This window comes from Dysidea avara, chromosome 10, assembly GCF_963678975.1.
Source record: "Dysidea avara chromosome 10, odDysAvar1.4, whole genome shotgun sequence".
NCBI lineage: Eukaryota > Metazoa > Porifera > Demospongiae > Dictyoceratida > Dysideidae > Dysidea > Dysidea avara.
Genome location: NC_089281.1, coordinates 30,550,379 through 30,574,262, shown reverse-complemented (window position 1 = coordinate 30,574,262; position 23,884 = coordinate 30,550,379). Strand labels below are relative to the sequence as shown.

The window sequence follows — 23,884 nt, the reverse complement described above, 5'->3', positions numbered from 1 at the left end:
GCTTACATGCCGATTGGACAGATACTACTGTGCATCTGAAAAATAATAATACTGGAACCATGCAGATACTGTAGTTTACATTGAGGAACTGTGTTTGACCTGGCACAACTGTTTCACTATAATCCTGCTTACGTGCTTTCACTCTAAAGGATTCTACATTACCTTAATACAAACTGAGTTTTGTATGGCAACAGGTATATGTGTCACTGCAACATCAGAACTGAAAGTGCATAGCATAGGACAAGTTCTGAGCCTTTGCTTACTATGCAGTAACTATAATTGCAAATTATGTTGGCTTTATGCCCAAGCTTGGTTCCCAATATATTAAGTATTGTTGCATTAGTTGTCTTGCATGTAAAGCAGCGAAGGTTTTGTTTGTTCTTTACTGCACATTGAAGTCACTGGTGGGGAAGATTCACTGAATAATTGAACTACATTCCTGTCAAAACCACAAACAATAAACTTTAGTGTTTTGCATCATAAATTTCAGCACGATGGCAAAAGGAAACCTCATGCTCTTTAAAAAGTGACATCACCATGTACTCTACATAGCTACATGAGCAGTGCTGTGTGGCCTCTGGACTGTCAGCAAAAGAAGATGAAATTCAAGCCAGCACACTTCTTTAGTGCTTAGGGGCCGATGCAGATGATGTTTTGACAACCACCCGGATCACTGACGAGAACAGGAAAAAGTACGCGAAGGTTTTAGAGAAATTTGACGATTTTTTTAAAGTAAGACACAATGTTATTTTTGAAAGAGCTCATTTCAACCGAAGAAACCAACATCCTGGTGAGACAGCGGAAGATTATATCACAGCTTTACGCCAACTAGCACAAGGATGCGAGTATGGCAAAATGACCAAAGAATTAATTCGTGATCGATTAGTGGTCGGCATCAGAGATGAATCGCTTTCAGAACGGCTACAAATTGAATCTAATCTCACCCTGGAAAAACTAAGAAGTTCATAAGACAAAGAGAGGCAATCCAGCAGCAACAGAGTATACTGAAAGGTAATAAGGATGCACAGAATGATACTCTTGATGCAATGTACATGAAGCACAAGGTGATATCAGGAAAAGTCTCAAAAAGAGTGCCGACTAATCCAGTTACAGCTCCTGCCCAAATGAAAATCTGCAGAACGTGTGGGAAAAGTTCACATCCCCACCAGCTTTGCCCTGCAAATAATGCCATCTGTTTCCACTGTAATAGGAAGGGTCACTTCAACTCTCAATGTCTATCAAAAACTATGGGAGAAATGACTACGTATACCCCATCCTACCAGCAAACTGATAGTGATGTACCAGATGATGACCCATACATTGATACTGTTTTCCTTAGTACTGATGCAGTTTATGTCGATGCTGTAAACAAAACTAATTCTTCCCAGTGGAATATCACAGTTACAGTTGGAGTACATGCAGTTTTGTTTAAAGTGGATACTGGAGCAGAGGTAACAGCTTTGTCAGAGAAGACATACCATCTTTTCCATGATTCAGTACCACGGCTTCAGAAATCCACACACACACTTCAGGGAGCTAATCGTGCTCCTCTGGATGTGTTAGGTGAAGCTCAAATGAAGCTTTCTTACAATGCCAAGTCTACTACACAGCAGGTATTTGTTGTTCGAGACCTACAACATAACCTTTTGGGGCTACCAGCTATTAGAGACCTGGGGATAATCACAGGCATCAATGTCATTGAACTCAGCATTCCTGATCAGTACCCAGCCCTTTTTACTGGTTTGGGCACCTTCAAGGGAGAGTATACCATCAAACTTAAGCCTGATGCAAAGCCTTTCTCTCTCTTTACCCCAAGAAACGTGCCGGTTCCCCTTCAGGAAAAAGTAAAACAAGAACTACAACGAATGGAGAGCATAGGAGTGATATCCCGAGTGAATGAGCCAACACTATGGTGTGCTGCTATGGTGGTAGTACCCAAACCCACAGGATCAGTCCGTACATGTGTCGATTTGAAACCGCTGAACGAAAATGTCATGAGGGAAGTACACCCCATGCCAAAAGTTGATGTAACATTGGCCCAGTTGAATGGTGCCAAAGTATTTAGCAAGCTAGACACAAACAGTGGCTTCTGGCAAGTACCACTAGCACAGGAATCCAGGCTTTTGACCATATTCATCTCACCTCATGGACGGTTCTGCTTCAATAAACTTCCCTTTGGAATCACCAGCGCCCCTGAACACTTCCAGCGTCGCATGAGTGAGATACTAGATGGCCTTTCAGGAGTTGTGTGTCATGTGGATGATGTGTTGGTGTCAGGGAAAGACCAGGAGGAGCATGATAGTCGTCTCAATGCAGTTTTACAAAAGATCCAAGCAGCTGGACTCACACTTAACAGAGGTAAATGTCAATTTTGCTGTTCTAAAATTGTATTCCTTGGTCATGTCATAGATGCCAACGGTATATCCCCCGACCCCCAAAAGACAGAGGCTATTAGAAAGATGAAACCTCCCACGAATGTCACAGAACTGAGGAGATTTATGGGTATGATTAATCAGCTCAACAAATTCTCACCCCATATAGCCCAGCTTAGCCAACCTCTCCGAGAACTGTTGAAATCGAATACTATTTGGATGTGGACTTCAAGCCATGATGAAGCTTTCCGTAAATTGAAAGATGAAGTCTCCTCATCACGGGTTCTGGCTCATTATGACCTGGATGCTGAAACAAAGATCAGTGCCGATGCCTCGTCACATGGACTGGGAGCTGTGCTCTTACAGCAACAAGACAATGGTGAGTGGAAACCAGTGGCATTTGCCTCACGTAGCCTCAGTGACACTGAAAGCCATTATGCACAGATTGAAAAGGAGGCATTAGCCCTAGTTTGGTCCTGTGAGAAGTTTGCTGATTATGTGCTGGGGAAGCCATTTCTCTTTGAAACTGATCACAAGCCGCTGGTGCCACTACTAGGCAACAAACGGCTAGATTCCCTTCCACCAAGAGTCCTCCGTTTCCGTTTACGACTCATGAGATTTCAATATTCAATTACTCATGTGCCAGGTAAAACACTGTATATGGCAGACACTCTTTCGAGAGTACCAGTAAGTGCAGTGACACAAGAACTTACATCTGATACTGAGAGGTTTATGCAATCTGTCATTTCAGCCTTGCCAGCTACAAAGGATTACCTGGATTTGTATCGCACAGCCCAAATGCAGGACCACACTTGTTCCCAACTGATACAGTTCTGTAATTCAGGATGGCCAAATCGGAACACTCTTAAAGGGGAGCTAAACAAGTATTGGCAGGTTCGTGCTAACCTTACTGTGAATGAAAATCTCCTACTATTTGGCTCAAGAATCGTTGTGCCTGCAGCCATGAGAACTGAGACGCTAATGAAGATCCATAACGGGCACCAAGGCTTTCAGAGATGCAGATCCAGAGTAACAACCGCAGTTTGGTGGCCAGGAATTATCAAAGCACTTGAAAATTTTATCAAAGCATGTCCAGAATGCCAACAAACAATTCCATCACAGAGAGAACCACTTCTAAGTACCCCACTGCCAAACCATCCCTGGGAAAAAGTTGCAATGGATTTATTTGACATGAAAGGAAAAACTTACATTTTGCTGGTAGATTACTATTCACGATTTGTTGAGGTTCAACAGCTACAGTCCACGACAACATCCAGTGTCATTTCCTTTCTCAAGCCAATCTTTGCTAGATATGGCATCCCGTCTACACTAATCAGTGATAATGGGCCACAATTTGCCTCAGTGGAAATGAAACAGTTTGCTGAAGCCTATGGATTTGACCATGTCACCACGAGCCCGTACTACCCACAAGACAATGGTCAAGCAGAGCATACAGTTCACACTATTAAACGTCTACTTACAAATGCAAAAGATCCTTACATGGCACTGCTAAGTTACCGTACTACTCCATTGCAATGGTACAATCTTAGTCCAGCAGAGTTGTTGCAAGACCGCAAGATCAGAACAGATCTCCCACAACCGAAGAGCTCTCTCATTCCACAGTGGACTCATACTCAGCACCTCAAGGAATTGCACAGCAAATACAAATCTGATCAGAGTAAATACTACTATAACCGACACCGCTTCAAATCACTGCCCCAATTACCAGATAGCACCTCCATGTGGGTTCAGACAGAGAATTCCCAGGTACCTCGAACTATTGTTCACCAAGCAGCCACTCCCCGATCCTATATAGTGTCAACTCCCAGAGGACAGTTGAGAAGGAATCGTATAAATTTGCAACCTAGACTTGGAAGAGAGATGATGGAGGGAATGAACAGAATACCTGAGACTAGTGTACAAGAACCAGCAAATAGAGTGGAGGAATCACAGGACAGAGTTGTTACCCGAAGCCAGTCAGGAGTGATGATTAGAGCCCCTGATCGATTAAGATTCTAAGAGGGGAGATGTGACAGACTGTGTAATATGTTATGTAATATTGTAAGATTACGTATATATCCTGTGATGATGTATGCATGTGCGGTGTGCTTTAATAAGAGTTTAGTTGGTTTGTTAGCGAAACGTGTATACTTGTATCCTTCGTGATCGTGGTAATCATAGACATTACACTGCGGTATGCCAAAAGGCACATCAAGGGATGAAGCAACGTCGAACAGTGAAAAAATCAAACCTGCAACCTTAGCCGTATTTTAGGGTCATACTGAAGGCACTTACTGCCAAGGCACCAGGATGGTATTGTGAAGCTAGTTATTTGGTAATATTTTTGGCCAGAACAACCCAAACCTCCATGATCCCTAATATACAGTACTATCGCACTGTATGATAAACATAATACTGAAATGTATTTCAGAGACCAGGGTGAGCATATTCAGAAAGCACAAGTTATTAGAATATGTATTTGCTAACATGGCTGTAAATTCTACTCATTCTAGGGAAATTAAGAGTACCATTCTACTGTGGATTTTTGTTATTCAATACAGAAGATTTCCTAATGTGTTTATTGCTATTGAGAAACACAGGAAGAACTGCCTATAGTACAATTGGGTCTCAAGTTAGAAATATTGAGATGTTATGGCCGATAGGTGAATGCTCCACTATACGTGAATGCTTAATTATCAGAGGATGCTAAGAATCCCAAGTTGCTTCCTAAAGGTGAGTGGTTTACAGTGTTATTGATCACAGAGATTCATTAGCAACTAGTTCATGTTGGAGTTGCTCACACCTTATCTCAACTGAGGGAAGAATACAATATTGGGCACAAGTAAGGTGTGTGATATGTCAAAAGTTTGAGGGATCATCGTCTCAGTTACCAAATATGCCACCATGGCCTAGAGAAAGGGTGTTACAGTCAGAGCCATTTCAATTTATTGAGTTGGATTACCTACGCGTTAAGCTTGGAACAAAACTTTGGGTTTGTGACTTGTCTATTTTCATGCTTTGCAGAAAGAGCAATATACTTTGGGTATTGGATTTAACTGCAACACAGTTTCTTAATTGTCTTAGTGTCTTGTCATGGGAAACCTGGTTTGATAATTTTGGATAATGCACCGCAATTTAAGCTAACTAATATGGCACTGAACATTCAGTGAAGACAGATATTACAGGATAAATATGTTCTAAGTTATATATCTTCACAGGAAATTAATGAAACTTTACCGTTGCCTTTGCCACTTGGCAGGTAGGATTTTATGAGAGACTTGTGAGCATGGTGAAGAGGTCAATGAAGAAGGCTTTTAGCAGGAAACAATATTCTTTAGGACAGCTGATTACACTTTTGACCGAGATTGAAGTTATAATAAACACTAGACCACTGACCTGTGGATATGAAGAGTTTAATTCTGGATTCACTCTAACTCTGTCTCATTTCTTGACAGGTTATCAAAAACTTGGTCTTTGCCTATCAGGTGATAGTGTGATGATCCTGATTTTCAGATTAACAAGGAGTAAGCAACAAAGCTACTAGAGACTTGGAAGAGAGGAAGAAAGCAGTTTGATATTTTGGAAATTTGGAAAAATGAGTATCTTTTAAGTTTTAGAGAAAAAGAATTCCTCTTGTTCACAAACAGTCGAAGTCATGTTATTTCAGGGCCGGCTCTGGCCAAATTGGGTTGGGTGGGCCATACATGGTTGGTGGTAGGTAGTATGTGAAGCACACTCAGCATGCATAGCATGCTCCTGCTCCTGCTAGGGGGTCTGTGTCCAGGTAATCGAATCTCTGCTGCTCTAACCTTCAAGCCTTTACTAGTAACTAACTTTAACACTGCTCAGTTTCCAACTATTTCTTGTAAGCTTGTCACCCTTAACAATTACTACATCACCTTCCTTGGGTTCTCTCAAATACAAGGCTGGCTCTGGAGGGGGAGCCAAGTACGCCATGGCCCACCCAACATTTTCCTAACCACAGTTAACTTGACTAGTATGTTGTAGACTAACAGTACGAGAAGCCATACAATTATGCATGCAAATCTGCTGCTTTTTAGTAAGGGTACTGATGAAACCCGGAATGGAACGGAACGGAATGAAATCAATCGGGGCGCGTGCCAAGTTTAAAATCGTTTTAAACAGATTGTGCACTGTTTCCAACTGTCACACAATAACTAGTAGAATTAATTTGTTTCTGTTTATAGGCATGCTAGTAATCGTTCACTCAAAAGTTCAATTAAATGCCCACCACGTGGCAAGTTGTGTGTAAACAAAATCCATCTAGTTTAGTTTAATCCTGATGTAGAAGTACTTCCTTACCATTCCAAAAGGTAAACTACTGTAGTATTTTCATGTTGTAGTGGTATTCAAGCCCTTTTAGTACAAGTGTTGCTGGTTTTCTGAAGCGACTATAATTCTACCATTATTGGCAGCGATTTACGAGAGTTAGCAAACTGCAGTATGTTATATTAACAGTGCTTAGAAAAATAATAGTTTAGCAGCTTAGCTAAATGATCGCTGTTCAGCTTATACGATTGTACAACACATTATTGCAGTGGGCATTAAATAGAACCATTGAACAAATGACTTCTAGCATGTCTATAGCAGAAGCAAACTAATTCTAGCACAATTCTAGTTATTGTGTGAAAGTTGGAAACAGTGTACAATCTGTTTAAATGATTTTTTAACTTGGCGCGTGTCCCAATTGGTTCCATTCCGTTCTGTTCCGTTCCGGCTTTCATCAGTACCCTTTTAGTAAAACTTACACTCGGACTTACCAAAACTTCTTGTGAACTATACTAAGCACTAGTCTGTACTGCATGAAATAAGTTGGAGGACACAGATACTGTGCTACAAGTCTACCAGTCTCTCAAACACGGAGTACTACGGAAAAGTCTTGGCAGGAGCATGCATCAAAATATTTGTGGGAGCCTTATAGTCTACGTGGTGCAGTTTAGGCCACACCATTATTACAGTAACAGTACTGTGGTCATTATTCATCTAGCAACTGACCAATAAGCTTAGATTGAATGTTTACACATAAAAGTATCTGATATTGAACGGATTCAGTGTAGTTATTGATTGCAATATCGGATAACTATGCCCAACTGAAATATCTACTAGATGGCATTTCCTAGGTGATAATTTTAAATTTTTTCATGGGGGAGCATGTCTCCACTACTGTAACAAGAGCAATTAATTAACTAATTAATCTAACTTCTACTATACAGAGACCAAAGTATAAGATTGTAACTTGATTCATTTATGCACTATAGTCCTCCTCAAAGTTAACCCATACATATTTCTTATTCCAAGACATTGGCTGCTTGCACAAGCATCAAATTCGCTGTACCTCCTCTGATTGTCAGCTTGAGACAATTGTATTGAAACGATCAACACAAATACTCAAGAGGGGAGGGGGCACCACACACAGGAAGGTGCTGACAGTCAACACACACACACACACGCACGCACGCACACGCACACACACACACATTAAACGTACCTCTTCCACTAACACTAACACTATTCCTGGATGTATCTCCAAGCAGTGCAATGTGTTAGGTAGATAGATATTGGGATAAGGCTGTAGGAACACTTGCTCCTTAACATACTGGAAATGTGCAATGATAATAAAAATAAAACAACCAAGTAACAGCCCACCTTAGCTTTCTTTGCTAGCTGTTGGATAATTTGAACATTAGCATCATTACTGTCATCCACAAAGGCACGGCGAAGTTGGCTTATAGCACTCTTGAGCTTCATGGTAAACCCAGCACGCTTCTCCATGTCTGAGAAATTGGCACCATCTTCTTCTCCAGGTAACATGGAGTCATCCTCTGACTATGTGTAGCAAATGTATGTGATTATGCATGCAATTAGTAATAGCTACAGTAATAGATACACACTCATTCGAGGATTTTAAAACCTGAGGTGACATTAGTAATTACTGAGGCATAGCCGTGGAATTATTTAAGTCACCAATGGTTTTTAAATCCTTGAAGATGGCTATTATGAGTGTCTAAGTGTTTTAGACAATGGCGTAGAAGCAATGAGTTGGTATAGAGTGTTTACATTATAAACACCGAGGGTGTTTCAACAAGAAAACGATTTGAGGTCATGGAAAGCTATGGTGTATGATGGAGGTTTGTAAAGTTGATAAAATTTGTATTCCTTAGAGATACCAATGAATGTGAGTAGCCAGTGCAAATAGTATGGCAGCAGGGCACAATGTAATATGGCAAAGGTCACAAACTGAATTAATGTCTTTTTCAAGTATTAGAAAATGGTATGCATAAAATGCTTTGATCTTTGGGAGATAATGAGGTCTTTACAAGACACTGTAGGTTCTTAAAATGGTTAAAAACCTGATGGTAAAAAGACCTCAGGCATTGCAAATCTCACTTTCAATCATTGATTTGCTATGCCCTTCCAAGCATATTACAGGATAATAGCCTACCATGGGTGATGCCACTCAAGCCAATAACCACTCCACTCCATTGCTTTTATAAGTATGCCTAAAGCAATTCGATTATGGGAGGTACCATTTAACATTGTAGCTACATTTGTAAGGATCAACGGAGAAGTGCAGTAATATATCACTTAAAATACTGTTTAGTGCCCATCTGTTTTCTAGAGTGTTTTAAGCATGTTTTATCTTTAAGTAAGCTTCTTTGTAAGTGATGGGCGATATCGATATTTTGCTATACGATTATTGTCATGAACTGAGGGGTAGCTAACGTCTTTGGACTCTCATACACTGTATGAGAAATTCAATTATAAATACATATAAATACATGAAATATTTATTGAAATAATGTAGAAATACATGTTGAAATATTTAAATATTGGGACTCTCGTACACAATTTAGATGTTTGCGTGGGCATGGGCGACCCCTTTTCATGAACAAATATCACAATTATTGTCCACTCAACTCTTGTAATGAAAAACACTAAACAACATCATGAATTGTTAATTAAATGGTAGAATTACATTGAAAGTTTACAAATACCGTAGATTCTCTAAAATTTCGGCATCTCTAAATATTCAGCACTCCCCGTACTTTGAACGCAATGTGCTCTGAATTTTGGCAAGCGCAAGGAAAGTTTCTAATTATAAGCGCACTAATTTTTCGGTACTTGGAGTACTAGTTAACGAAGGTCTCTTGAGTACTGAGGATTCCCAGTGACCTCACACAATATGCTACCTCAATGCTGGATGAAGCACCAAGTGTGAAATTGTTCAGGGAACGTGCCCAACGATACCATTGTGTGACATCACTGACGCGCTGCTACCGCTAAACAATCTTCGTTTATGTTCACAAAATAATATCTCTCCTGGAACCCACAAACATGATACACCCTCAGATAACGCTCTGTTAAGTCATGGAATACTTCATGCAGCATCTGGTAGCAAGATTTAATTAATCATCACGAAATAGTTTAATAATATTATTGATTGTGGTTTCTATTTTTATTAGTTGGAATCCTTAATATTGTGCCTGAGTGACAGTATCAAAGCGATGTAGTAATGACATTGATCATCTCTCCTGGATAATGTAGGCAATCACACTATATAAGTTAGTGCTGCAGCCAAATTGGTGTGGCCAGTATCATCAGTTCTGTCGCAAGGCGTTCCTGTTAGTCCTTGTAGAAAGAAATCCAGAAAGTAAACAGTAAACAGATCGCAAATAACATAGCCATGAAGCGTGCAGACTGTATTAGGGATAGATCCCTAAAAATTCAACAATAACACCGGATTGGTACATTTTTTTCTTAATTGTTCGGCCAGACACAAACGGAATTAATTTATTTCTGCCAAATTTTTAGGGAATCTACGGTATTTCTCTATCACGATTATTGCACGATAATTGCCGATTTTGATTATCACTAGTAAATGAAAAATATACAATGTTGATGATTGCCAATAAAATAATTACGATAATTGAATAATTACCCATCCCTAATAGAGGAGTTTAGCATAAGCGGAAATATTTTAATTGGTCTGTTAATTGCTGTTGTGCAACCACTGGATGCTATGGTTAGCCATAAAAATGTACAGAAACCATTGGGAAACGGATGACCACGGACACTAAAACCTTTGTTATCCAGAAACAAAAGGAGATACGCTAGTCTTGTAAACAGCTCCTGAAACTACATTGATTTCTACGCGTTTTGGTGGTTGTCTGCTCGTCATAGGGTATGTAGTTAGCTAGTTACAAGCTTCTGAAGTTGAAAACGCCTGGTGAAAAAGTTCTGATTTCGAGGAAAGCAAGCATATGCTTGTTTCTATGTTTTGATTGAAGAACAACACAAGAACAAGCATTAGGATCACCTGGATAGTGTTTACAAGTGCGCTAAACTTCATGTTTGCTTGTCGGCCGTGCTAAACTTCATGTTTGCTTGTCAGCCCGTCTGGTCGATTGTAGCGTTCATAATCCATGGAATCAATGAAATTATCTATTACCAAGCTTTGCCAATCAGTTCTGAGTGGTTTTCCAGTAGAAACTCAGAAGTATCAGCCTTGGAAAGCGTTGTATTGTAAAATCTTTAACTTTACGGCTCCATAACTTGCTAACCCTTTATCCTATTAACAGCAGGCAACCACGAAACGAAAGGGAAATCAACGTAGTTCCCATCTATGTACAGAAAATTGGAACATACCGTATACTTTGCAAACAATGGAGGTTTTATTGTCGGTTATCATCATTTTCCCAATAGCTTCAATACATTTTTATGGGCATCCAGAGCATCCAGTAGTTGCGCAATATGCAATTAACGCTAATTGCATTCCTAGACGCTTATACTAAACTCCCCTATTTGTAGAATGATTATTTTGCATTATATGTAATGTGGATGTGGTTTGTACGCAAAGCCAAGCCTGGTCTTTATACTGCTGTTGCACCATATATACAACTTGTGACAACTCACCATCATTGTAATCACTCTAGCCAACTGTTACATTAATGCACCTGTTCTTCACACTGCTGTAACGCTATGGCACATGCAATGGCAGAAACCAACTTGTCAACACGATTACACGATCATCTTGACTAGCGTCCATCTTAAGGAAGCAACAATAGGTGCAAACTTCAACTTCTCCTTAGTTCTTTGACGAAACATATGCACTCATGTTAAACTGTATGACGATTTTAAACATCTACAATGACTCCACCTATATGCCCATATAAAATGCTCCCATTTTCTAAGTAGGTTAGAGACCACACCCTCAGATCTTCATGTTTAAAAACCTTGGCTTCACCTCAATTTTAAAATCCACAAAGATCCTATGCTAGGTCTCTAATCTACATTTAACCCTTAAACCCACATGTAATTCTAAGGAATACGGGTTAGGGTTAGGTTTAGGGGTTAGCAAAACCATACACGAAACCATTACATTACACAAAACCATTTAAAATGGCCTGTCTAGCCAGACTAACCTAACTCTATTAGCCTAAAGCTATATATCCAAGAAAGTTTATTCAATGGCTACATGAGGAAGTCTACATAACCACTGTAACAACAGAGGCTTACTTGTTATGGAGCAATGGAAAACGGTGGCTCGATTTTCCGTTACTTCTCAATACTCGTGACGGCAGCCATATTAGCAATTAATTAATCATGTGAGCTATATGTGGCATGACTCGCCATTGAATAGGGAATCGCTGCGTGTTTATTTCACACACTGTAAAAAAAGGGGGGTTCCATTACACCCCACCGGAGGTGTTATATATATACACCCACACCTCAAAAGGTGCTTGTGCACACCCACAGAGTATTTAGGTACACCCAAGGGTGTTTTGTAAAAAATTGTCCTATACAGGACTCATTTAATAGGCATTGTTAGGGTGTAATACTTCACCATGCTGAAGTAGGCCCTCGTACACTTTGGTGTTACTTATTGTGAGATAAGAGTAAACATAATGTGGGAATTACTCCCTATGACATTATTTGTGTTACTTCGCTCCTTCAGTAAAATTGCCTTCCTGTATTTAAACCCACAATCAAAAGTGGTATTTGTTGGTTACATTATATATACAAATCCAGAATGTTTAAAAGACAAAGTAGTCATCGCTGGAGAGAATTGTAGTATGTAAGTTATATGGCATTACACACTTGCATTGTACTGAGTCAGCTGCAAATCTATGTTTGCTGTTGTGTACAGTTCTCACATAGTATTATCCTAGAGCTGTGTGGCACAGAGCATTCAGTGAAGTCCTTTTCTTAAAAAAGAGGTGTTCTTAAACACCTCATGGGTGTACAGAAAAACCCTATGAGCGTAATGGAACACCCCATAAGAGTGTAACTGAACACCTGTGGGGAGATGGCAGATATAACACCACAAAAGGTGTTTATGTAAGAACCCATTTTTACAGTGACACGAATCTGATGAAGTAGGGTTTACGTACTTATTTTGCGCAACGATAGTTTCAGGGTGAGTTTTGGCCCCATGCTTTCGTGCTAGGGTAAATCCCTAGGTATCATTTTAATCCTTGTTTAATTACGAATAAAGTGGTGTTGATTACGTAGCCATAGGAAGAACGATTTGCAAGTTACAGCGCTTTGTTTACAGCCATGCATCAAAGCCAATTTATTGGCACGTGCGGGTTTAAGGGCTAACTATCTACTACTATGCTAGGCCTCTAATTTACATTTAACCATCTACTACTATGCTAGGCCTCTAATCTACATTTAACCATCTACTACTATGCTAGTTCTCTAATCTACATTTAACCATCTACACTATGGTTTAATCCCCTGCTAGCTACAAAATTCTTGCTAGTTACAGAAGCAGAAGTACCTGAGTGCAATTTCTTCATCACGATCAGCTCACAATCACATAATTTCCCTTGATGTTTATCTATTAGTTAAAGCACTGCTGCAAGTGCTATACAAAAAATATAGCACGAAAAGAGTGGGTGAGAGACACATATAGCATGAGGCGAAGCCGAATGCTATATTTCATCTCGAGACCACTCTTTGGGTGCTATATTTTTTGTATAACACGAGCAAGGCAGTGCTTTAACTGATTTAAAGAACTTCCTAGCTGGAGTGCATGCGCGAAACCATTCAAAACTCACCAAGGAGCTTTCAAACAATCAACTTCACTCTGGATAACGATCGGACGTACATTAAGTACCCTCTGTAGTCCTTTTTCCTCTGGTTCTGGGGTGCTTCTTCTCCATTTAATCGTCCTTGTCACCTCGATTTTCGGATCAGGCGCCACGTAACTAATTCTTTTCTGCCCACGTACAGTGCTATAACTACCCGCAATATAGCACTGCGGTTGTGTACATAGCACTGTGGCCACGTAAACTGTTCTGTATGGTAAATATAGCACTATTTTCGCTTTGATCTTTCACCCTAAAGTTCTTTAATGATGTATATTGTCCACAAGAGGCTAATAGCTTTATCATTGTGGCTACACAATAGTATGCAGCATTTCCTTTGATGTGTGGAGGTCTCTTATTTACGAAGAAACTCAATAGGGGGTAGTTAGAAAAGGCGGATATGGTCGGACATGGATATTTTAAAAATACACTTTTACATTTATAAAGCAGTTATTTTTCATTGTTTTTACAGTAGCATTCGCTTCCAGACCCAGGTGTCAATCTTGTCATAGCGCTTATCCATTTATAAGCACATGCGAGAAGGATAGACTAGAACTCTAAAGACCATATAGTGTTGTGCACGTGTTCTAGAAATCTAGTTCATTGTAAGCTGGCATGTCCCAACCTTATCTCATAGGTCAGGTCCTTGAAATCCTCAACACTTGGTAGAAGTACCTGCGCCCTTATACTAAAAGGTGTAAGATTGTGGATTTGGCCTGCTAAGCTAAGTTGCATGGGAAATACAAGCTAATCTCTACAATTATATATCTCTATATTAGACTTTAGAGCATGTGTACAACACTATATGTGACCAAATTTTGGAAAACCGTCGATATACGCACAACAGTGCTTTTGTAATAAAACGCATTTAAAAGCGGCAAAAAATGCAAGCTCCAGAAAAAAATTATGCAAGTTTTTATCGCCTCGCTGGTAGGCGAATTAAGCCGCCAATGGATAAATCCTGGACATCATCGTGTTTGTCTGTCCATGGGGAGTACAAAAATCTTTGTTTCATCTCCATACACGAAAAGATTCCAAAGTTACAGACATTTGTTTACGTTGCGGTGACGAAAGAATTTACCGACGATCGTTTTTCAGTGAATTTTCCTTCCTTCTCGAACAAAGAAGCATGCTTGGGAAAAAACTATACCTTGGTGGATGCACAAATTCATGGCGAACACAATGAGCCAAGATTCGATTCCGTACGTCGTTGTATCAGTAAATTATGATGGTTTATGTAAGCGCCTGTAGATTCTTTTCTCGATAGCTTCTGTACATATCAAATTATTTGCTCGTCCGGCTGTTTAGTGCTGTATTTCCAACGCTGCTTAACTTAGGAAGCTGAAACTTGGCTAGTCCATTCCTCTGTCCCTGTAGAAAACAAAGAACAAATAAAATGCATTTTGAAAATTGTGCGGATATTGACAGTTTTCTAAAATTAGGTCACATATGGTCTTTGGCATTCTGTGGAGTGCTAGTCTAGTCCTTTGCATGTGCGCTTATAAACGGATAAGCGCTATGACAAGATCGACGCTTGGGTCCAGAAGCAAAGACTGCTGTAAAAACAACGTTAGGTATGAAAAATAACTGATAAGTGCTTTTTGAAAATGTCCGCATCCAATCATATCCGCCTTTTCCAACTACCCCTCAATAGGACAGTTGTTTACAACCACAATGTGGCCCACAGTAATGCAATTAGCCTCTTGTGGACAATTAGCATTTAGCACATAACAAACACCAAGAGAAATGACGTGATTGCAAGCTGACTGTAAGAAAGATTACACTCATGTACCATGCATTATCTGTGGCTGAGGATTAGACCATCGTGGTAGCTGTTTAATCAAAAAAGCCATTACTTCAATTTGTGGCCTTCGCCATATTTAAAGCGTGCTCTGTAGACCTAAAAAACCATGCTGGCACTGGCTATTCACACTTGCTGCCATTTACACATATCTATAATGCCTCAAATACACTTTTTATCAACTTTACAAACCTTTATTTACCCTCTACGGCTTGTGCGACCTCCCATCTTTTGCTCACTGAAATACCCTCGGTGTTTACAATGGGAACTCTCTATACTAATTCACTGCTTCCACGCCATTGTAACACTTAGACACTCATAATAGGCGTCTTCAAGGATTTAAAAACCTATGGTGATGTCAATTATTACCGAGGCAAAGTTGAGGTAATTTTTGACATCACTGATGGTTTTTAAAATCCTCAAAGACACCTATTACGAGTGTCTAACTATTACTTGTAAACAAGTGTCCTATTGAGTCAGGTGTTTTTCTTACTAGTAAGACACCTGCCTTACTAGTAAGACACCTGCAATCAGGTTTTTTTCATATATACAAAGCCTCCACACATCAAAGTAAACTACACCTACCACTGTCTGATATTGAATACTTATAAGAACATGTTCTAAATCTTGTACAACCAGTTCAACTGGATTTGATTGACTTTTGTATAGTATTACTGAGTCTTTGTTGAGTTACATAATTTATCCCAATGTTTTTCAACTCGTAGGATGGTGAGGATAACAAAACACTCTCCATCTGAGTGGTTTTCATGGCGAAACACAAGTCGTGCATCCTAATCGTGTGAGTATTAATCGATCACCTCAATCGATTTGGCATCAGTATCTATATAATTACTGCCCAGTTGTAGCAAGGCTACATAGCTGGGCTACACACAAAAAGTAGCCTGGGCAGCTCCTTTGATAAGTGTTACATATATATACATAACACTTTCACACCTCAGATCAAAGGAACCGCACTGGCTACATTTCGTATGTAGCCCAGCTAGCCGGGCTACATATGAAATGTAGACCGGGCTACAACTGGGCAGTGATTATATAGATGTTGATGCCAAAATCGATTGTGGGGATCAAATAATACTAACGTGATTTGGATTTCGCCATGAAAACCACTCAGACGGAGAGCGTTTTGTTATCCTCGCCATCCTACAAGTTGAAAAACATTGGGCTAAGGTGAAAACTAGTGGTGCTATAGATTATTTATCAATGGTTTCCGCACGTTTTCAAATACGGACATACCCCCATCACGAAGCTACCACTCTGCACGGAGTAACCACTCTACAAGCAAGCTAGGCCTTTAGTGAACTGTATAGTTTTCCCATAAACGATTCAACAGCTGCAGCACTGATTAAAACATTAAACTGGCGTAACGGAAATTCTCCGTGATATCTCTAGGATATGTCCGTTTATCATAACCAAACGTAACCAGAACGTACTAGCTGCTGATCCATAATCAAAAATTTTAGGTATGCATATATAATACATTCAGTGGCTGCACTCGTATTGGCTTGGGTGATTGATTGCCCTGTACAGGCTATCAGCCTAATAAGTGTTACATATTAGTCGTAACACGGGGCATCAGGCTTTGCCTGACATGTATGCTTTCGGGCAGTTGGGCATACGTATCAGGCAAAGCCCACATGCCCGTGTTACAACTTTTACATATGTAGTAGTTATACCATGGGCACGAGTGCGTATATACAGGAAAGCACGAGTGCCCATGGTATAACTAATATGTTCTACTTTAGCATGTACACCCACCTAATTGGCAAAATCTTTAGTTGCTATACCCTTCTCTTATATAGGGAACTAAGTAAGCTGTGATTGTGGGATTGAATTTTGCCAAACAAACTGTGATTGTGCGATTCAATTTTAATACAAACAGTAGTTTGATTTTATTTTTGCTAATATAGCAATTTTAAGAGACTAGTGTTAATTATGTTACTTTAACTGCTACATTTACAAAAGTAAAAAACAAACTACTGTTGATGTATTAAAATTGAATCCCACAATCACAGGTTGTTTGGCAGAATTCAATCCCACAATCACATTTTGCTTGATTCTCTATAGGATAACAGTATAACATCAAAGAAATCTGATGATTTCTGGATATAGTGTGCACTCCTATTAGGTGTGCAATGTCTCAAGCTAATGGGATATGTGGTGGTTGTAACGCTGTGGGTCGTGCATTGCCTGATATGTACGCACGATGCCCGAGGCGTACATGTCAGGTAATGCACGACTTGCAGTGTTGCAACTAATGTTACACTTCAAAGTAGCTTTTTAAAGTAGTTCTAACCCTTTCAAGTTACTTTTACAGTAGTTTTAAGCTGCTAAATTCACTTTTAAGTTAAATGCCTTTGATGTGGTTGAGGGTGCCTTTAATGTGGTCTAAAATTTGCCCAGGATCCTCTGTGGTGGCTGAATATATCATTATGGTTACTATATCAAAGCTTCACATTAGCTCTTACTATAACACTATTACTTACTATGTAAAGTTTTCAAAATGTATAAGAAACCTTATCACCATGAGACAGTTTTGATTGTGGGATTCGGTTGGTCTCAATTGAGAGCCACAGGAGGGCTCAATTGTAGGCCACAGGAGATCACTGAAGCCCACAATGTAAAGTGGATGTTGCTCATATAGGTTTCAGTAGTAAGAAGCATTAAAGCTGTACAGTTTGTGGAATGCAGTAATGAGTTGTCAGCACACTTTGCAGTGCGACATCTAGATGTTGCACTGCTAAGTGTGCCACATCACATTTGTAACATAAAAAATTCCTTTGATCTGAGGTGTGAAAGTGTTACATAAGTGTGTATATCTCGTTAAGGCAGTGTGTATATCTCGTTAAGGCAGTATGTAACAAGATATATGCACAGCCTTTGATCTGAGGTGTGAAAGTGGTATATATACCACACCTGTGGTTGAGATCAAAAGTACTGCACTACGGTATATAATTGATATACCACTGTGGTATATAACTGATATACTGTAGCTAAAGTCTTTGAGCAGGCTGTAGGACCAGGTGCCCTACAGACCTTCAGCACTTGTGCTGTAAAGCATTAATAAATAAAAATAAATAAATAAAACCATGCTTTGTGGCTATGCTTACCATATATGGTGTAACTTCACACATTCCACAAAATCCTTATCTAAACAGTAAACAAGTCTCTAATAACAAGCGCCTAAATCAACCAACAATTATTCACCTGAGCATTTTCAATGAACTCTTGCCTCCTTCACTAACTCTTGTCTCCTTCACAAACTCTTGTCTTCTTTGCTAATCACAAGTAGATAGGCATGGCGCCACTAAAGAATCTAAAATGTCTGATCCATCAAGGATGTCTACTCAACAGGTGCTGTTTCACTATACCTTGCTACCTACCTATGATCGTTTCATCTACTGGGGTGTAGAATATCACAGTTATAACACGACTACTCAGGATATGACAAAAATATATATGTAACACCTTGACACCTAGCTCGAATCAAAGGAATTCCAGAGGATACATTTGCAATGTATACCGCTTTACAGGGAGACATCTAAATGTACGCCGGTGTATATTGAAATGTATCCCAAAAAAAGTGGTTGCACTTCTAAAAGAGCAAGCCAAAGCAAGCATGGCCTAGATGTGGATGAGGTAGTGGTACTGCCTCTGTTTTATACAAGCTCAGACCAAAATCGATTGTGGGAACAAATCAATGCTCACATGGTGATTACCTCAAATTGAAGTGCTGTCACAAGAAGCACTCAAATACAGGCATTTCAGTATCCTTGCCGTTCCACAAGTTGGGAAATGTTACTTAAAGGAGAGAACTAGTATCACAGTGCATTCACAAGCATTTCGGCACGTTTTTGAATGTGGACACGCCCACATTATGGATGACACGAGTTAACTACTCTATAACTCTTTATAAGTCTTTAGCGTACATTGTGATTAATCTTTAAACAACCCGAAAGCATTAAAACACTTGTAACTTCCCCGAAGTTTGCGCTACTTGACTTTTCCATGATATCCATAGGCCTCGTCCATTTATTATCACAATCGTAGCTACAATGTTACTTGCTGCCTAACCATAATCGATTTTTTTCAGGCATGCATATACAACGAATCCAGTTGTTACACCCGTATTGGCATCAAGGCTATCAGCCTGAAACAGAAGTGTTACATATTAGCTGAAACATGGGCACTCGTGATTTGTCTATATGTATGCCCTCAGCCCTCGGGCTTTGGGCATACATATCAGGTAAATCACTCAGGCCCATGTTAGAACTATAAAATGCACCACTTTCACATCTCAGATCAAAGGAAAGCCAGTGCATATATATCACACAAGTACACAAAAAAATTTGGAATTTTCAACTAGAGTATAGGGACCATAGCACATCGATAAAAAGTACTGAAACAAGTTGGAGTAGTCCACAACATTAAATCACAGTAAAACAATAAGAAGTGTTATATCCCTACTGTGCTCAAGATACCATAATGGAAATGCACAGTAGGGATATAACGCATCTTATTGTTTTACTGTGATTTAATATCATGGACTACTCCAACTTGTTTCAGTATTTTTATCAATGTGCTATGGTCCCTACTCTAGTTGAAAATTCCAAATTTTTCATGTACTTGTTTGTTATCCTAAACACCTCAATTAGGTCTCCCCTTTATTGTCTACAAAAAGTGAGTGCAAGTTGAATTCTTTGAGTCTACTTTCATAAGATAGTGTAGAGATAGATGTTATCAGCTTATTGACCCTTCTTTGCATCTTTTCTAATACATCAATGTCCTTTGCTAAGTGAGGGCTCCAAAGTGGAGCACAGTTCTCCAAATGTGGTCGAACTAAAGTTTTGTATAACTACATAAATATTGGTACTGATCTAATTCTGAACTATGTTTCAGTTTTCTCAATACTTGATTGGCTTTTTGTGATTTTGTGGCAGTGAAGAGTTGAGCCCATGTCTGGTGTAATCCATATACTGAAGTCTCTTTGTTCTGTTGTAGATTCAACCCATTACACAGCAATACGAATCAAGAACTGTTTGAAAAGCACCTCGGCGATCAAAATAGCCACTATAAAAAATACAATTTCCATTTCGAAGGGAAGCCATCGCGTGCTCGCACCAAATCGACACCTTTCCCTGTCAACAAAGATGAATGGGACACAAAGGAGGACACTGGTAAGTCCATGAAGAATGCATTGTACATACTGCAGTATACCAAAAGGCACCTGTCGGGCCGAAGCGACGTCAAACAGTGAAAAAATCAAGCCCATAGCGTTAGCCGTTATCGAGTTACGCTTGTCTGAAGGAATCGGTCAGTCAGTTACTTACTTACTTACTCAGTCAGTCAGTAGAAAATTCCATCGAATAAAATTTATTTTTAAATTCCGTAGCAACTTGTTCAAAGCATTTCGGGTCAATCTGAAAGCTTGTTTGGGCTTAGTTTTACCTCACCAACACTGCCTCATTGTCGTCAGGGAAAATTGAGACTGGTTTTTGGGTGATGTTATTTTGTGGGCCACACCTATTCCTTTGTGGTCCCTACTATACAGTTACTATCGCACTGTATGATATTGCAGTGGCTCAAAATGTTAACGAGATATACGCACTGGTACCAGTGCATATAATTATCACGTTAAGGCAGTGCGTATATCTCATTAACTCAAGATATTGCACAGTTAGTTGTGCATCACGTTTCCCGAGAAATCCTCAGATTTCTTTGATAACCTTTGCTTTCTCTTTATCCCATTATATAGTGACACACCTTAAGATCGATTGTGGGATTAGGTTTATTTGTAGTTTCTCAAAGTGTGTTGAGTAGTTCCTTTGACTGAAATGGAGCTGTTTCTGATACAGGTGTCAGTTCCAGCTTTGATAAATTCTAGACACCTGTCTCAATGTTACATAATGTGGGCTAAGTAAACTGAGCCATTAGAGGTGAAGTGGTGTTCATGCACTACTGTAATTTATTCATGGATATAATTTATTCGTGATCATTATCGTAAATACCTGGAAGCATTTATAACAGCATTAAACCATCATTATCAAGTCATGCTTGATGTCCTGTGTCTCGATGTTACTAGTGGTGTGAAGAGGTATTCATGCACAACTGTAATGGCTATAATTTACTCACAATTATTACAGTGAATACCTGGGAGCACTTGTAAACCATCATTATCAAGTCGCGTTTTGATGTCCTGTGTCTCCTTGCCCACTGTATAAACCCACTATCGAACTTTTCACATGCTTGCATCATTGCACGTGCGTTTTAACTCTTAGCACAGCAACGCTTTGTATTATTCTTGAGTCCTCTGATAAGGTTGACAGATGTTGTGTGTAGGCCCCAAATTTAGAGAGAGTTCTTTTCATAGCACTGAGCTTATGAGTTATCCACCGTGTACCACTGGCTCTGACAGGTTTTATGCCATCATCAGTGAAGGTAAGGAACTGCTGCAAATCACCAACTATATATTTTAAATCACGGCATTTTTTTGGTGATCTCTCATATATATAATATAAACGAAGTAGCATGTCATCAATTCCGTCAAAATAAGTACCTTTCAGTGCATCTTTAATCCCAAGCTCCAATCTGTGAGCAAGACACCACATCCACACTATCCATTCAAGTTTGCTCTCAACTATTCCTTTTAAACCAGCATTGGCAATGTTTGCGGATGCATCATCTGTCCCAATACCTATTAACTGTTGGCAGTGATCACTATCAACTTCCTCTATTCCTAACTTGCTGAGTGCTTGCCCTAGAACTTCCCTCTCCCCTTAACAAACTTTGGCCTGATCAGTGTTAGGTAAGAAATTCTAGTGTGAACCTTTCATCACTGCAATTGGGATCTGCTAATACAGCCTCGTTGTCAATGTTTCCCTTGTCTGTGGATCCGTCTATTAGTAAGGAGTAAAACTTGGCACTGACAACTTTCTCTGCCAGCTCTTTCCGTCTGGCTTCAGCTATATAGTGTACAAATGTTCTACCACTGCATTCATTGGTGTAAGAAACACCGATATCTAACCCATGCTTTTTCTCCAACTCACAGACTACTGGGTATTTTAAAAACGACATACTTTCTGTTGCTACAAGGTACGCTATATCAAACTTACGCTTGAACCTTGCCTTTTCACTCTCTGGCAATCTTGTTAAGGCTTGTACAATTGGAGCATACGTCGAAGGTCCTTCGCCATGGCTGGTTGCATGTTCTTTTGCTAGCAGTGACATAGCAAGCATGTGCTGGTTGTTTTTCCGTGGTCTCGAATGTTGCTCGTGCGAAGCGATTCTGCTCCCACAATCCATTTGTCATTAAAGTTTCTGGAGCTTTCAATTCTGGATTTGTACTTGCTACAAATACTGCACTTAAGCGCCCTCACTATCTTCCTGCCACATTCCATCACTGTCTCACATTCTAGCCACGTGACTGTCTTACATTCTTTATCCAGATCGCACTTCCACTTCTTGAACGTGTCATATTGAATATATCACTTTCTACTGTCTTCTCTATTATCATCTACTGTTCTTTCATACTCACACTGTCTCTTCATCTCTTATCACTACTGTACAAACATTCGGCACCTACCACCGGATGTTTTTATTTTTGATCGGTCAATCACATTTTTTTAACGGAAAATGGCCGATCGCCGCATGTTATTTTGAACTCTGATAGTCCATCCTCTTCAACAAACAATGCCATCTTCCCCTCAAACATCCAAAAGTATTCTCCACGACCATCCTGGCTCTGCTTTGACGATAGTTGAAGTGCCGTTCAGCTGCTGTTAAATGACCGGTATCAGGATAAGGCTTCATCATCCAAGGCTTTAAAGGATAGGCAGGGTTATCTAGAATAAGTAGTGGTACATTCACACCATTAATGGTTCTTGTCCAGTTGGGGAGAAGGGTACCAGAGGATGCTTTGTTATAAAATGTTGAATCTGCAAGCACCCTTGCATCATGCACTTTTCCTGGCCAACCAATATTTACATCTATGAATCGACCTTGTGAATCTACAACTGCTTGCATCAGAATAGAATAGAAACCCTTGCGGTTGTAATAATCAGATGGGCACTCAGTTGGCTTTAAAATGGGAATATTGAGCCCCGTAAATTGCTCCAGCTACCTGGGGAAATCCCCACAGAGTTTCAAACTCTTGTATTATTTCCCTGAGCCTTGATTCTGATGGTATCTGCACATTTAGTGGTAGCAGATAATGTGTGATAGCACTAGTGGTTCTGCAAACAATAGTACACACTGTTGAAATACCTAGTCCCAAAAGTTCAGCAATTGTTCTGTACTCGATATTTGTTGCAAGATGCCAGATGGTGACAGCTACCTGCATATCAACAGCAACAGGTAAATGATACTTTGTCACTTCTTTACTTATGTGTGGTCTTAGCTTGTCACACAGCACACCAAACGTGGCTTTACTCATCCGTAGGTTTTCATGCCACCATTCATCTCCAAATGCACCAGCTTTAGCTGCCTCCAAGTACACATGTGAACATGGCTTACACCACACACTACGATCCAGAGGACTTTTACTCCAGGCAGCTACTAAATACATCTTAATGTGTGTTGTA

General features: G+C 39.7%; 1 protein-coding gene across 2 annotated transcripts in view; it reads right to left on the bottom strand.

The window, feature by feature from the left end:
• The window catches only part of LOC136269401 (BLOC-3 complex member HPS1-like), a 150,460-nt gene that overhangs the window by 58,413 nt on the left and 68,163 nt on the right, over positions 1 to 23,884 (bottom strand). For both annotated transcript variants that reach the window (XM_066064952.1, XM_066064951.1), the window contains exons 12-13: positions 8,040 to 8,219; positions 7,882 to 7,989 (exon numbers count right to left, since the gene is read on the bottom strand). In XM_066064952.1, the coding sequence (XP_065921024.1) occupies positions 7,882 to 7,989; positions 8,040 to 8,219 (288 nt within the window). The remainder of the gene's footprint in view (positions 1 to 7,881; positions 7,990 to 8,039; positions 8,220 to 23,884) is intronic.